Source organism: Lichenostomus cassidix, chromosome 6 (genome assembly GCF_008360975.1).
Source record: "Lichenostomus cassidix isolate B80296 chromosome 6, HeHo_3.0, whole genome shotgun sequence".
NCBI classification, from domain to species: domain Eukaryota; kingdom Metazoa; phylum Chordata; class Aves; order Passeriformes; family Meliphagidae; genus Lichenostomus; species Lichenostomus cassidix.
Genome location: NC_139487.1, coordinates 31202586 through 31219508, shown reverse-complemented (window position 1 = coordinate 31219508; position 16923 = coordinate 31202586). Strand labels below are relative to the sequence as shown.

At 39.4% G+C, this 16923-nt stretch overlaps 1 protein-coding gene and 1 long non-coding RNA gene across 5 annotated transcripts in view; one reads left to right on the top strand and one right to left on the bottom strand.

Moving 5' to 3' along the window:
* Positions 1-16923, top strand: part of LOC146435598 (uncharacterized) — a 23981-nt gene extending 7058 nt beyond the window's left edge. The window contains exons 2-5 of one of the 2 annotated variants that reach the window (XR_014853029.1): positions 7517-7665; positions 10305-10351; positions 10992-11114; positions 11940-16923. This is a non-coding gene — a long non-coding RNA (uncharacterized LOC146435598). The remainder of the gene's footprint in view (positions 1-7516; positions 7666-10304; positions 10352-10991; positions 11115-11939) is intronic. The other variant, XR_014853030.1, reaches the window with a different exon arrangement.
* TET1 (tet methylcytosine dioxygenase 1) overlaps positions 160-16923 on the bottom strand; it is a 77268-nt gene continuing 60504 nt past the window's right edge. For all 3 annotated transcript variants that reach the window (XM_085064301.1, XM_085064303.1, XM_085064302.1), the window contains 2 exons: positions 11805-12144; positions 160-10328 (listed from right to left, as the gene is read on the bottom strand). In XM_085064301.1, the coding sequence (XP_084920427.1) occupies positions 9187-10328; positions 11805-12144 (1482 nt within the window). In that variant the 3' untranslated portion in view covers positions 160-9186. The remainder of the gene's footprint in view (positions 10329-11804; positions 12145-16923) is intronic.

The following is a 16923-nucleotide window of genomic DNA, read 5'->3' as shown; positions in this document are numbered from 1 at the left end:
TAACAGGGACCAGATTTATGCCTGTCCCTTTCCAGTGCAGAAACCTCGTGACTTTTTGGGTGAACCCCCTGTAGTCCTATAGGTAATTAACAAATACACTTCTACACATGATGGTGGTTATTAGTAATAAGAGCAGGAAAGAAAAATTAGACGACTAAGTGCAAAATAGAAGTATAAAATTTATTTAAAACCACCCACAAAGTTTTGTGTAATCAGGAATGATACAATTTGTAATAGTCTTTTTAAAAACTCATGACAAGATTTAAAATATATTTTCAATTACAGTATTCATTTAGCCTTATTCAGTTAGGACAATAAAAAAAAAAAGAAAGTTTACGTTCTAAACAGATGAGACACACAAGAAAAATAGAACAGAACAGACAATTTCCACAACGACAATTTTTACATGTATGTTTCAATACTAGTATCAACATTTCAATGCATCTTGCTACATAAACATGAAATCATGTACAACAACTGCTTGCACCAAAAAACATAGCTTAATTAGATCTTTCAAGTAACATGCAGTCACAACTCACAAGTCTTCAAGTACTGCTGGTAAGGGTTCCCTTGTCTGCAAAGAAGATTTTAAGGTTCAGTTTCTCAGCTAGCATAACTCTGCCCAGCTCCACCAGTCTCAGGAAGCTACGCTCAGTTATACTAGGAAAGAATCAGGCCCCAAAAGTTTTTTGAGGAAAGAAGTAATTTTTGTATTTTCTCCTGTAAATACTGACACATAATGAAGTGCTTTTTCTTTCTGATTTTTTTCTCCCTGTACATCATCTTTTGCTTAAGAATGTTAATTTTATGTTCCAGATTTCAATACAGTAGGTTGGTAACTGGAAATAAAACCTCAAATTCGAAGTTGAAAAATAAATATCAAATGCATCCCAAGGAAAGAAAAAAAGAGAGAAAAGAAGAGAGGAGGAAAAAAATTCCCATGACCTTTCTTTCTTCTGCTTTGGCATTTTGTTAATCTTTTATCTTCCTAAAGCAAGAAGGAATTCATTAGCCATAGCATTTCAGTTACAGTGTGTCCTTACGTGTTAATGTTCTTTCTTAATGACAGCAAATTCCAATCAGTACTTGTGACCTGGCATGATATTGTCACATTATGAGGAGCTGTCTCTTACAAAGTGAACAAATAATTGTAGAATAATTAAGTGGTAAAGACTGAAATGTATGAATGTTTGCATTGGTTAGAACTGGATTTCTTTTAGCAGTACTGGGATATCCCATTTGTTCTTCTTGACTACAATTATTTTTTCATGTAGAGGACAAGAGACTGATGAAATTCAGCTGCTGCCTTTTGAGTTGCATGGATTAGACAGGCATTCACAAAGTTGGTACAAAATCTGTTCTAGTTAGGCTCTGCAGCATCACTGCAGTGTAAAATTTTAAGAAGGAAAATATATTTCCTTTTCCTCAAACTTTTTTTGAACGAGAAGTTTGCATTGCATTGCATAACTTCAATGAAGCGGGGCTGTTGTTTACATAAAACTTCCATGGGCAGCAAGGGGAACTCTGCAGGACTCAGGCATGCAGAGCAATGCCAGCATTTTCCCTGGCGAGCAGTACCACAGTCAGGGAAGGCAGAAAGTGTTGGCTTTTAGCTTTGTGTCCCCAAACTCACCAGAGTGTGACAACAGCACACAACACTGCACACTCTGCTGGGTGTGAAGTCAGGACAGAAGGGAGCTCAGTAGATTGTCACAACCCCAGTTTATATAATCAAGTAAAAGGGATCCAACTTATGATAAAGGGAAGCAAGTATTTTAAGAAACGTTACCAAAGCTTAAAAATAGTATTTTTGATGATTTTGTGGGATTTCTGAGCTGGCCATTACCTAGAGGTACAAACCTTTTACCACATTGTTGTTGAAGACAGCACTGGGCAAAGGATAGCCAATATAAGCAAATACTTAAAACCTGATAAAACCCAAGCTGGTCTCTTTTCAACCTGTATTTCTAAACTAACAACAACCTGGATGTTACTGGCCAGTATGTGCACAGTAGGGATACCATGAAATTGATTTCAGATGACTGTACAAATCAGTCATTTGGTAACTGTTTTGATTGATACTGACCTTTTATACTCTGATCAGTGTGATGGGACACTCCGAAGGATCTAAGCTGAAGTGACATCCATTTAAGGCTTCTTTATCCTTTCAATGCAATGCAAAGGGCAGTAGTATAAATAAGAACCAGGGCCTCTATTCTTATTTTAAGACAACTCCCAAACCCTAGACCCTTTTCCATTACAGTATAATAAAAATACAGATATACATGTAAAATATTCATCAGGTCACAAAACTTTCCACAACAGCATTAAAACATTCTGTGGCAACAACTGCACTACTGAACATCAAAACTAGCAGTTCCCTTGCTCCACTGCAACAGCACCTCTTTGTAATACAGTTCATCTGCTGTAACTGGTAACTCTCTAGATTAAGTGCCAAACTTGTCTGCCCTAAGGAATACAAGGAATGTGTGTAAGGTGTGCTAACTGTTGAAAACAGCACCATTGATCAGTCGCACCAGAGCAAGTCACCTTCATGTTATTTAGCACCCCAGTCTTGCATTCACTGCAAGTATGTTGTTGGAAGATTCTAGCATTTGAATGTGTGTGTGGAAAAATGTCATATATATAACGGCCCAGTAGAAGAAGAAAGGAAAATACACTGTCTGGAAGAGTTAAGGATACAGCATCAAGAAGCATCTTGTATCTTAAAACTGAAGCTAGCAGTACATGGTTAAACACCATGAGCAGTTGTTGGGATGATGGGGGAACTGGATTGGAAAAAGAATCCTAAAGTCTTTGTGTCTCAGAAAGACATAAAGAAACAGTGATGCTGACATTTCAATACCCTTTAATAAAAGGCAGTAACTACTTAATGATTTTCTGCTAAAGCTCTTTCAATTCCATTTTTTGCCAGAGGAAGAACAGCTTTTTTCCAAGCACTCCTAGGTTTGTTCAGGCATTTAACTTACATAATACTTGGTTATCTCACAGACTGTAACTGATCTAACCAGATGTAAATAAACACTGCTGCTCTTGCAATCATGCAGGAACTAAGCACAGCTGTTAAGAGTGACTCAAAAGACAAGAGGCCATTCCACAGAGATGCTACCAACATGAAAATATTCTGTTCTCTGAGAAGGGATGACTCGTCCTTCTCAGGGGATTGGTTCTCTAGTCTTGCAAAGTCTCTTTTGTTTGGCTACTTGCAGATATAAGAACAGATTGTAACAACTACATCAAAACAATGGACAATTAACCAGAAAACTGATTATTTTATTAAAAAGTAAGAAAACAGTGATTGTGACAGATAATGAATGAATTGTCCTTCTTCACTGGAATTAGAAAAAAGCCCACCCAGCTGTAATGTTTTAAGCTCTGTATGAGAGAACATGAAGTAAAGGCCCTAGAACTGTCACATATAGAATATAAGATCATGGAATCACAGACTGGTTTGGGTTGGAAGGAACCTTAAAGTTCACCTCGTTCCAACGCCCTGCCAGGGGCGGGGACACCTTCCACTACACCAGGCTGCTTCAAGCCCCATCCAACCTGGCCTGGGGGACTTCCAGGGATGGGGCACCTCCACAAGCCCTCTGGGCAGCCTCTTCCAGGTGACTGAAAGAAGTGGATTTTAGGGGGAGAGTCCCAAGGAAAATAGCTTCATATGATATTCCTGAGATGAAGATGGCTGGTTTCCATACTAAGCAGAACAGCATGCAGGGGGATTCATGGGCAGGCTGACAGCTGTGCTGTGCTGCTTAAGTTGAGTGCTGAAGCAGCTCTGCAAAGGGAAAAACTTTTGGAGTAGTTACAAGCATTGAAAGCGTCCAGCAGCAGATGACAAAATGGGCCAGCACAAACTGTGACCATAGATAACCACAGCTGATGATCCAGAAAGACCATGGAGTAAGAAAGGTGGCTGGAGCATCCAGTGTCACCTGTACAAAGTAGGAAGTGATACCTACTAATCAACACTAGCCAACGTGTTCTTCAGGGAAACAACACAGCAACATGTAGAATTAAGTCTTCATAATTTAGTCAAGTATGTGACAGTATTAAACAAAGTTTTGCCTATTCTCTAAAAGAACCAAAAATGTTTTAACAGGGAATAAACACAGCATATTTTCAACCACTTCTTAGAAGAAGTAATCTGTACATATCCTGGTGCCTGATCAGGTTCCACTATTAGAAATCCTTGGTCTTTCAGGAAACCTCAAATGTAAAACCCTTTCCTTTATAATTTTGTAGCAAGCAGCATGTAGACAACTGGTAAAGAATGACTAAACATCAGGTAATCCCAGAAGAGTCTGAAACCACTTCCTGAGCTGTTATAGTAATTAGCTACATCCCCACAACTTTTGACACTGGTCACTGTTTTAGATTCAAGGAGAATGTGTGTCACAGACTAAAAAAGTCTGTGACCAAAAGAAGTGTTAGTATAAAGAAGTACCCTGGCAACTACATATACATCAAAGGGTGAATCAAAAATCAATTGTACCTTCACAACTCTGCCTGTGACTTATGCTGTGCAAAGAAGATATTCCCTCCACACTTCCTCCTGCAAGTTAGATCAACACCTGATAAAGTAACACCAGAATTCTCAAATGTGATCTGAGTGTTCCTTATCTTTGTTACTTAAGACCAAATCTAACAGGTTTGAGACAGTTGGCTGACAGTTTTCACACAAGAAATGGAACACCTTTTTACGGAGTAGATGTCACAAAGACCTTAATCTGAATTTTAGTGACTACAATAGATCTGAAAGAGTTTGTCCCACACTGCCTGAATGTAACTGCTGTTGACACACACAAAGCATGGAAGTGGCCATGCAATTGAGCTTTTCATGTATCTGAGGACACAGCTATTTCCTTCTGATAACCTAGAATTGATAGGATTTCTATGGAAAACAACCACATATATGAATGGATTATAAACCTGATGACTGCTTGATAAATGGAGTTAATTTCAACATGAGAGAAGCTGCATGGGAAGTGAAAGAACAAGACTGACCTCTGAGTTGGCACAGACTTTGGTCAACTGTTGTCCATATCCATCCAGTTAAATATGGAAATTGTGAAAAAACTTAATGAATGAGCACTTAATGAATGAGCAGGGCTGCAGGAGTGTGAACAGGACCCAAATCTAACCCACCAAATTAAGTTAGTACTGCAATGAAATGTAAAAGGTCTTTAAAAAAACCCATACAGTTGTGTGTTACAAAGAATTTTAAGTACTGGACAAGTTGTTTACCCATGCTTAACAAAAAATATTGCTCAAGATACTACAGTTATTTCCTGTTCTACATCTAGAAAAGCACTGTCATAGGTATGACAAAGACTTTCACCAGCAGTTAAGATTCTTAAGTTAGCTTAGAAAGTCCTTAAAAAAATCTGAATGCAACTGTTAGGTTGGAAGCTGCAAGTATTTCTAAGTCCTTATAGAGCTTCTTGGATCTTGTGACTGAAGTATTTATACAAATATTTCTTTCTATTTCCTGCAATACAACAGCATGTGAAAATCCAGTAAATTCGCTGTTTCACTGGACACAACTGCAGTGACTCCCACAGGGAGTCAAACAGAACCAGTTCCTGCAACAAGCACTGCTCTTCCGCTCCATAGGGGAAGTGGAGTTGTGGTACTGGACTCAGTAGACAAAGGGATGAGACAACATTTCTTCTGGAAAGTCAGAGGTATCCTACATTGGATCATGACAGTTTTTGCTAGCATACTGTAAAAAATGATCCAAAGACAAGTACACCCTCTACCAGCCCACACTGGAATCCATGTGCTGGTTTTCCATCCAGAACATTGTCCCAGCTGATGGAAATCAAGTAAAACATGTGGGTCTGACCTACCCAGCTACCTTAACTTTAGATCCAGCTCCTGGTCTGGCTATCCCAGAAGGAATTAGTTAAGACATAAGAGCAAATTACAAGTGGTTGTGTGGGTGGCAAAGGAAAGAACAGACCCACAGAGTTGAAGATTTTAAGAGATAAATACTGTTATAAAATGATAACCGTACTGAAAACTATGCAATTTGTGAACAAGACTGATAACTATTCTGAAGTGTTACAAGAAATAGCACAGAGTTGTAAAACCAGTAAATAGTTGCATTTTCTATACTGCAGTACAGCAATAGAAAGCATCAGCTTCTCAAATCACAACCTGCCAGCATGTCCAGCAGGAAGTGGAAGTGGCCAACCTGCCTGGTAGGACATGTTGAAAAAGCAGTGACAGACAGTCAAGGAAAGAGCACCGTGGGTGATATGTTACTGTATCGATGATATATTTCTCTCATGTAAGTGATATTAATGAAGTAGTAACTGTGAGTTTAGCACCTATCAGTTAATAGCATTAATTATGTTAAGATACACATTTCTTTGTTAGAATTGCCATTTCAGAAAAAGGTAGACCTAGACCTGGCTACCTGTTTGAAGGGATCCTTTTAGATCTACCCTTCAGTGCCTCACTTCTTGGAGGGGAGCTGCTGGTTTTTCAATGGAACATTTTTATCTGAAGTTTCCAGTAAGTTAGATATGGGCATTTGTAGAAGATTCAAGTAACAATGATCCGCTTTAATGGTATGAACATTTTAAAACATAAAGAGATGGCCCTGTAACTTACTAGCTTTGTGTAGAAAATTTATCACATGGGAGTGCTCAATTACAGCATTATTGAAATGGAAGTTGTCAGGGCAATCAATGAAACCAATAAACAAATCTGTACATGGTATAGGACAAATACATAACTGGAACAGCTAGGGAATGTACAGTACTACTGACTGTATGGACAGCTGCAACTCTTGCTAATCTTCGGCTCACCAAAAATATACAAGTTTTAAAATGGAAATCTAAGGCACACAAAATACCATAATGATTTGATGTATACTGTATATTACATAGTCAATAAGCATAAAACTGCTGGTACAAAACAATGGCATAATATTGGTTCTGTTTTATCATTATTTACAATCCCTTCATATCCTCTCTATTTGAACTAATATTAAGCTTTGAACTAAAATTTGCAGCATACCCGGTTTTTACAAGTTTTACTTAAAATAGGTAAGATACAAAGAACTGGTTCAATTCCTCCATCCTCTGCCATCAATAGCTTTGTTAATTTGAACAGGAATCTGTAGAATTGAACCCAAGATCATTACATAGTGATGGCTACTTCAGATCTGGCTCCTGCAGACACTGCACATGGCTCCAGGAAAACAGTCTCATGGATCTACAGACGCACCAAAGGATTTGTAGCACCAAGGTCCTGACTGGTACTATGTGTTCAAAACTCCATTGATGTACTTTTCGTACCGAAACTGTAAATAGAGTTCTTGTACTTCAGCTTTTCAAGGAGAAAGCACCTTATCTGGGTTTTAAATAAAGCAGATCTAGATAGCTCATATTCCTCTATACAGCACCACTACAATATAGTATTATCAAGTATATTATTAGTATGTTTTCACACTGGAAAAGTGACTTCATTCTGCCTACAGGTTCCCCAGCCGGGGCGGGCACCAAGGCAGAAGGAAGGAACAGCTTTGTCCGTGGGCCTGATCCTGCAGCGCTCGGACCCCAGGGAAGTCCTGGCATCACTGCTCCTCCTGGCTCCAATGGGCTCGCATGGAAGAAGTTGCAGGATGAGGTCAGTCCTTAGCTAATGTCATTTGGTAATGTTTAAATAAATAAGTTTTAACAAGAAATACATAGGAGAGGAGAATCAGAAAGAAGAGTGGGATGCTACAGTATTTAAAAACAATGGAGTGTCTGGTTTTCTTCTGGTTTAGCAAATACTTGTCTCATGATATGTCACTTTCTCAACAGAAATGAAGAACATAAATTTCAAGGAAGGATACAACCCTTTCCATGTGAAATGTATAAATTGCTTCAAAAATTTACAAAATACTTTTGTAAAAAAACTGAACTCAAAGTTGGTGAATATTACACATAGGTTATTCTTTAAAAATTTGCTGTTAAATATTAGAAATTTGGTAGTTTTCCAACACTTCCTTTGTATTTTTCCCAAATTATTTTTTTATCAGAATAGACTAAGGCAACTCTAGGGGGTATTTTTTATCCCAAAACAATCTTACCCCTGAGGCATTAGGAACATTTGGTTGCCATGTTAACTTAGAATGCTGCAAACAAATGAGACGCATGCACTTATCGCTCAAAGAAACCGTAACAAATGCTGCCTTTAAAAAAACCAAGTAATATTCCTAACTCCCAATAGCAATACAACGTATTGACCAGACATCTCCTCATTTCATGTTTGTACACTCTCTTGAGAAAGAATAAAAAGGTTCTGCAATTCATAGCTGTTTGTTTATATGCAACATAAAATCTTCAATGAAAAAGGGCAAGTTAAAAACAACCATATATGCTATCAGCATACATCCTGCAGCTGTAACACTATGGAACTCTACACAGCAAGAATAAAATAATTTCTTCTGTAGAGTATGCACAAACCTTAGACAATATGATCCTTATACTATACTATTTCAAGTTAATTTTAAAAATAGAAAGTGCTTTTAAAATATATATTTACAGCTTAAAAACAACTTCCAGCCATCATTACCAGTAACTTCATTCTATACATAATGACAAATCTAAAGAACAAAATTCATTGGTTTTCTAAAAGATTTATCTGTAATTTGGACTATATAGCAATGGTTGGAAGTTGTTAAAGCAATGGCACCATGAAGTAATAATTCAGCTTATTTATTTTTAACTGTTTGATGTGGTTAAGCACCAAGAGCTGTGTAGAGCTATAACTTTATAACTTGATTTAACACCATAAAATGTGAACCTGTTAAAATCCCTATAAATGATTTTTGTAGTAAACAGACGATTTAAAGCACCAAAATATAAATTCCTAAAGGTAATAAACTGAATGATTCAATCAAGGTTAATAACCTAAACAAAATCTTTTTTAGAATGTATTAAAACTATACAACTTTTTTTTTTCTTTTTTGCTTAAAATGTGCTTGAGCACCACCAAATGTTAAAGTCACAGTTTAAGAAGAAATCCCCCCCCTTTGTTTTTACCTCAGCCTTAAAATGGTTGAGATGAGCAAATAGTAAACGACACCAGACTTGTTCTTTAACAGCACCTTAAAGAAACACCATGCAACGCTGCACCAGGAGGGGCACATGACACAGACACCTACGCCCAGTGGTTGTAGGGCCCTGCCACTCGTGTCAGGGCGTATGAAGATACTGTGATTACTTTATCCTTGGTTACTGTTAATGCTCTGCGGGATGGAATTTGGTTGAACTCGTTGTCTTCATAAAAAATATCTCTGTTTTCACTTGGTTGCTTTGCTTTCCTGTTGCTAGAGTTCAGTTCAGGATTCTCCGTTCCTAATCGCTCTGCTTCTTTTTCCTTTTCTTTCGCCCTCTCGGCCATCTTTGCTTCCCACATGGCTAAACCATGTTTTGGCTCATTTAAATTTTTGTGCTGGTAAAAAACTAAAGAAATTCTTGTGGGATGATTGCGGTTGGGTTTTTTAATTGGTGTGGTAGCATGGAGTTCACGTCTTGCACATTCAATCAAGATAGAACCATGAGAAGGTGCCACAGCAACCCCACCAATGTCATCATCCAAAAAATTGTGCTCGCTGTCTGACCACAATTCCTCAGCCTTTTCTTCAGAATCAGCCGGTTGTCCCAGTGCACTGCTTTGCTTTTCATCAACACAGTCAAAGTCACCCATTTGTCCTTGATGGGAGCTGCCCTTTTCTATGGGGCATCCATGGGAACAGTCAGCTTCGTTTCTGACGGCATCCTTTGCCGAAGAGCTTAGCGGTACTGATGAGTCACAAGAGCTGATCATCTCTGAGGAAGGAGAATTGTCCAACTGAAGTTGACAATTCTGTTTGTCTGGCTGATGTTCAAGTATAGTGGGCAGGGGGTCTCTGTGGGCTGGGGGGCCTGGAGCAGTGACCTCAGGAAGAATTGGTGGCACACCATTCACCTTATCGTTCAGCAGAATTCCAGTATAATCTTTGACCGACACATCAAAATTCTTGCAATTAACATAAGGTGGCACATGAGGTTGCTTGGTACTGCACTCAAAATACCCGTAGGGAACTGAAAAATCTTGTTGAATATTAGTCACTGCTGTTAGACCAGGCTTATGTGCGAGAGATGGATAAGGATGTAAACTATCCACCTTAAAGGGGGAGGAAGCTGTATACTGCTTTAATAAAGAGCAATTTTTAGTAGTGTTTGAAGTATGTTTCATGGCATAGAGGTGGTTGGAAGTCTCCACTTTTATTCCAGGTTTTAAAGCATCTGTTTTGTTCCCTAGAAGAAATGCACACCAAAATGTAAGTACTTCTCACTTAACTTACAGAATTATATTTTCATACTTGCTTTCTAACATGAAAAATGCACATGATGACTACAGATCTTTCAAAATGGTTACTTTTACTGTTTTAGGAATATCTCTATGACTGTAAGTGTGTGTATATATATAAAAAATAACCTTGCTCATTAACACCTTAACCGTTTCCAGTCAGGCTGCTGGCATATAAAATAGAAAGGTATTTCACAGAGGGATGAAGAAAATAAACATAAAATGAAATAACCACTGAATCCTGATTCACACAGCCCTGTCCTACAGAAACACTTCCCAGCAGTTGACTGCTGGCCTTCAGTTTTTACATAATTTATGAAATTCAGTCTGAAGTTCAGCCTGTGAATCAGTAAAAATTCTGAGTTGCCTTAATGCCACATTATGATCAAAGGAAAAAGCATGCTTATGGATATTGATCTTGTCCATCACAGCAAAAACAGTTACTGAATTACAATGAGTCATGCATTCCAATACTGTCTGAGAAATTGCCTTAAAAAAAGAAAAAAGCATCTGGCAACATGCTCCAGGTAAATCCATCCTTACAAAGCTGAGTCATGTGATTTGGCTATCTTCCATCTTTCCATCTAATTGCCTCACATTAATTATTTCAGATCTCCGTGCAGACATCCTTGTTCAGTTTCTGTCAGCTCCCTAATCAATTTCTCTAGCCATGGCTGCCTGCTGCTGGGCTTGGCTGGGGAACAGGCTCCTCACATGACTGATTCTCATCACGGGTAGGTTCAACCCAGAGTCCACAGGAGTAACAGGAAAGAATTCCATCAACTTTGATGGGCTTTGCATCATGCCCTGCAATGGCTTTACGTGTGTTTTTCTGGCAGACTGGCACCCCACTGATAGCTCTCGCTTACTCTCATTACAGACTGTCTCTGTCAGTGGTTCTTCTTTATTCCACAAATACACAGAATGGTTAATTGCTTTATCCAGTGCAGAAGCACTGTTCTTTCTTCTACTCTGTCTCCTAGTAATTTATAAATTAGCAATGAATTAAAAGTATTCCTCCAACAAGAAGGCAAAAAAGTCGAAGTAGGATAAATGACAGGCACAGCAGTTAGTATGCAAAAACTGAACACTGTAAGGGGACATAAGGAGGCCACATGAACTCTTTAAAAACCTGTTCTGTGAAATCAAACACAAAGCATTTAATGACATTGAGAACAGCCCCCACCCCAGACCAAGGCGTTTGCCCAAAAGATTTTAAACACAGTGTTTGAGAATTATTGTCCATCACCACAGAAGACCTGCATTCTGCAAAAATTATACATTGGTTACAGTGACTTATTCATGAGCCCCTAAAATGCAGAATATACAAGTACTTTATTTTAAAGGAGCTTTCCCCTCCCATCAGATGTGTAGGAGAACAGAGAATCAGAACAGACTAGCAGAATTTCCTATGTATCACTCACCTAAACAATGCAAAGTGTTGCCAAGATTTTCTGGGGCTTCAGTTTTCACTTTTACTGGTGTTGAATACTTTTTATCTATTAATGGCTGCTTTTCAGTCGAGGTCCTTCTTGTGTCTGGTTTCTTTTTCTTGGTAGCTCTGAGAGGCTCAGCCAACATTCGCACCTCTCTGGGGAACGCTGTGAGCACCTGTATGGCTCCGGCTTTTATCTTGGCTTCCAGGCCCTCTTCAGTGCCGAACTCATCTGTTTGTGAGATTTTGTAAAGAGGCAACACATGGAGCTGTTCATCGCTTGGAATCACCCCCACTCTCCGGTTATCTTCCTTTGTTAATGTACAGACCTGGCAGGAGCAGACCCAGTTACAAATAAACCATACACACAAAACACAAGTTACATAAACAGTCATCCTAGGCTGCATCGATTACTCGTATTTTATGGCCTCAATTTTATGGGGCTTTCAAATGCAAACATCTGACAAATATTTGTTTGATCTATGATGACACAAAAATTATTGGTACTGTAAGGTCAAGGCACATATCTTGGATGGGAAAGTGAAATACTCAGCTTACAGTATCCACAAATATATGCCAACCTTGGTAAATAATCTCAGCTGTAAACATACTGTAAATTCCTAAGCATTCAGATTATTTTAATACACAAATACATCTTTGATATTCAGACTCATTTTTAAGGATTACAAAATATGAAAAATTATTTTTGCATTGAACAAGAAGTTTCTAAGATCTGGAATTGGTTCTATGATTTGGAATTGGTTTTGGTTTTTGTTTTGGCTGGCAAATGAAAAAATCCCAAACTACCACAAACAGTCACTCATACTGCTCTATATTTTTAGCAAATCTCAGTTCTAACTCCCTCCCTCTCTCAACACTGTCTTAAATTAACACCTTGCTATAATTAACTCACAAGACCCAGGAAATTTTCTCTTAGGCCACTGCCCTCCTTCCTGTTATTTTATGTTGTGAGATCCTGGAGCCCAGAGGAGAGCACTCATTACATCCAGCTTGGTAAGGGCACATCAGAAACATCAAGAAATATTCAAACTTATTGCAATTGTTTTCTTATCAGAATTATAAATGCTGAAACTTTCCAGCACTCCTTGAGTTCCAGCTGTTACTAAACCTAACCCTTCCCCTTGAAAGGAGCGCTAACACTGGCACTATGATCCCTGGTGTCATTCCCCAGGGACAGCAACAGCTCTGTGTGCCTGAGCATGTGTACAAACATTCACTGTTTCATAGTTTTGTCACATCCCCAAGGGACTGCTACATGGCTCAAAAGCCATACATCAATATCATGGCTTCAGCAAGCTGCTATTTTACAGGAGATACTAACTACACACATAAGAGAATAGGAGCACCATCCAAGGATGAGATGATACCCCCTAAATGGAAGTGTATAATTCCATCACTGTGTAGGCTGAATCTGATGCCAATCATAAACAGCCAATCCAATTTCCCAGAATCTTGTCACCATGCCTAACATTCCAGGGGAGAAGAATGTTATTTTTTAGGGGGAGAAAAAAACCCAAACATTTTTTATCTTGAAGCACAGCTTTTGCATAAAGGCATCACACAATTATTTCTAGAAAAATAAAATTAAAGAACCACAGACTAAAAATCTTGAACCAAAAAGTTGGTGGCTAGGACTTTATCAATAGCTCTATGCAAAGCTTGGCAGTTGCAGAGCAGCAAAAGGAGGAAATCTGAGGGGCAGAGACAAGGAAGAAGAGCTTTTCAGGAGACAGTTGGAAGGGGTGGAGAGGGGGCTCTAGGGCAATTAGCAGCTGCTTGGTAGCGCTCACTGAGGTGCCGGCTCCATGCGTACTCACCTCCTCTGGGCAGCCTCTGCACTACGAGGGAGATTTAGAAAAAACAACAAATCGTTCCATGAGCAGCGATTGGCACCTTGGTTCCTGTGGACTTCTCCATCCCCGCGCTCCCACACACCCAAGCCCAGCAGTTATTCCTGCTCCCGCCTCTGCTGGGCACCAGCCAGTGGAAGCAGGGTCCACCTGAGGCTCTGCAAGGACCCTGCCACCTCCTCCCTGCATCCGGCTCCCCTCATTCCAACAGCAACATTTCACAACTCACAACAAAGACAATTCACTTTCTTCAAGTTCAATGAAATCCGGTTGAAATTGGCCAGCAGATGCCAAGTTATTCAGGAAGGGTGAGAGGATCAAACATATAGAGAGCACAATTACACATGACAGGTGTTCTCAGAAATCCCACTCTCCCCTTCTAAACAAAAGCAGTAAGAAAGTCAGCATGGAGAAGGCTGGCTCCCACTTGTTCTCATCAGAAATGGTCTTTTAGACTACCATGTCCAGCCTGTGTCTGGCCCATGTACTAGTTTGAAAACTGTCTTGAAGATTCAATCTGCAGTATTTATTATTTTGAATACTGAGACCCTCATCCAATTTACAATTATAAATTTCCATGCAAAAGTCAACACCCTCTTTGGAACAAGAAAGATCAAGAACTGCTTTGAGGAACTAAACAAGAAGAGGGCTGTAGTATACTGACAGAACTATGGTGAAAGTACTGCCAACTCCAGCACACCCCATATATTAAATACTGAGTTACAATACGTTTAAGGAAATTAATGTATATCCAAAATTGTATCCAGACCTAAAGACCTGTACACCTACAGCCTAAATATATACATATATGTATGCACTTTCAAGGTCAGTGCCCCCCTTAATGAATTTTACCATAAAAGTGAGGACTCAGTGGCAAATAGATAACTGAAAATTAGTGATATGGGAAAACCAACCATAAATTAAGGCTGTGCAGATAAGCTAAAAGCTTACAGCTAAAGGTGGTAATTCTCCAAATGAGAAGTACCTGTATTTAAAAAATACTCCAATATTCAAATCGGTGCAAAATATTCCATTAAGGAACTTAGAAAGAAGCTATTGCTGAGAAGTGAAAAGCAATATTTTCCATTGGTACTGACACTGCTGCAAACTGACCAAAATTAAGCACAAACATGAGAAAACCATCAAGTCTGTTAAAGGCCATTTACAGCATGAAGCTGCATATCCTGCTACTGTGCTTTTTCCAGAACACGCAGCTAAATCATCCTGGATGCTCAAAGGCCAAAGAAATGTTGGCCAAGTGGTTTGTTTAGGTTTCCAATGTGCTTGGTGATCAAACCCATTACCTGTTGTGGGTTTAGTGATGTCATGGTAAAAATTGCACGTTTATGAAACTTTATTATTATTCCCTTCTTTTAAACTTAAAATGCACCAGGAACTCTATGCAATCCCCGCCAGAGATCCATCTGTGGCCACACAGCTTCGAGGGTGTTATGCTGGGTCTCTTAACTGCCTATGTCCTCTTGAACCTTCTCATGTAGAAACGATGGAGCCTTTTCCACTGTGTTGTAAGAACAGATGTTTTACATAAAAGTTTCAGCAGGGCAGTCAAACAGCCTTTCTAAACCTGAGTGATGGAATCAGGTTTCTTACACACCCCTTTCCTGTGCAGCTGGAGAGCAGACTGGGTGCCACTGAGGATTTAGGTGCTGCTGCAGCCCTGCCTACCATTACACATAGAAACACCTTTGCTTTTGCTTTGCAGCCAGGACAAACCGTGTTCTGTTGGCCTCATCTACCCTGAACAAGTGTGTGCAGGTCAAAACCAGAGAAGGGAACCCCAAACACTTTCTTTTGCCCACTTCATGCCCCCCAGGCAGTGCCATCAGACAGGTGACACAGGTACAGCACAGCAACTGCTCTCTCGGAGCTTGCAGGTTAGCAGAGTGAATTTCTCACATTTCTCCATTCGTACAATATAAAAACCTAACAGAAATCCTTGCACCAATTGAAGCACCGGGTACTTGTGCAGCTCCCAAAGCGAGCCAGGGTGCAGAATGTGGGGTAACCATGCACAGATATCCTGTCAGCTACTGCAAAGGCCTGGAGCCACGTGCAATGGTGTGATGAGTTGTTCCTGCAGAAATACAGCCAGATATTTCAGTTTTCATCTGAATCAGGAAGAGTTTGTTGAGAGACTGCTGATTGACACTACTTAGTTCTACTGCCAGTAATAAATTACATGCTGTAGCTGCCCTTGAAGCATAGATTTATCCTCCTCCCCTTCTTCCCACTGTCTGCTGCAGTTTGTGTATCACCAGGGATTACACACAACTGCAGCTGGTCTCTCTCCTTCCTCAGCCCCAGCAACAAGGACCCTGTGCCCCCTTGGATGAGGAACACCCACATATAAGCTGCAGAACCAGCAAGCTCTTTGAGAGCCTTTTTGTCCCAGTCACTATTAAACCCCAAATATCAATGACTAAAATGGATTCCCATGGGTATGAAGGATGTGACCCTTCAGAGCTAATCTGATAAAGAAACAAAAGTACTTACGTTTCACAGACTCCCTCCATCAGTAACTATAAAGCTTTTATCTGTGTTGCTCCTTTACTTTCATATCCATAAGCAACATTCACCCTAACACTGCAGCTGTAACGTACATCAGTGGCCCTTAGGAGAACGTTAAGAGATGACAAAAGAGTCTACGTAAAAATGAATGGTATATTTACTGCCTTAAAGGTTCTTTAAAAACTTGATTTGTAGGTAGAAATTACTTTTGCTTCCTTCAGATAAACACATCAGTTTACATCTCTGTAGAATTGTCAAGTGTGTTCATTCTACTACAGAGCAAGCAGAGCACAGTACTGTTTGTTTTTAGCTTTCTACCCAAAAGCAGCTCTGCTAAATTCAGAGCTTGACTCTGCTAGCCAGGAACAATATTCAGCAACTCAGCTCTCCAGTGATAATTACCGTTTAATGGTAATCCTCAATTTGTGTAAATTAAGATGTAATATTCTCTCTGGTATCTACAGAGGGCATTTCCAAGACACTCCCACTGCTGACACAAACTTGACAGGCTGATTTATTTTCAGAGTCACATACAAACAGCACAGCTGATCAAACACACACACCGAGAAAAATACAAAAACGCTTTTCAATATATTCTTCTAAGTGTACAGTAAACTCATTCCTTATTATTAACCTCTTTTAAGTACTTTGCTGAATTTATGTCTGTGCCTGGTTTAAGTAATTTGAATAAATTCTGCTTTTCCTTTA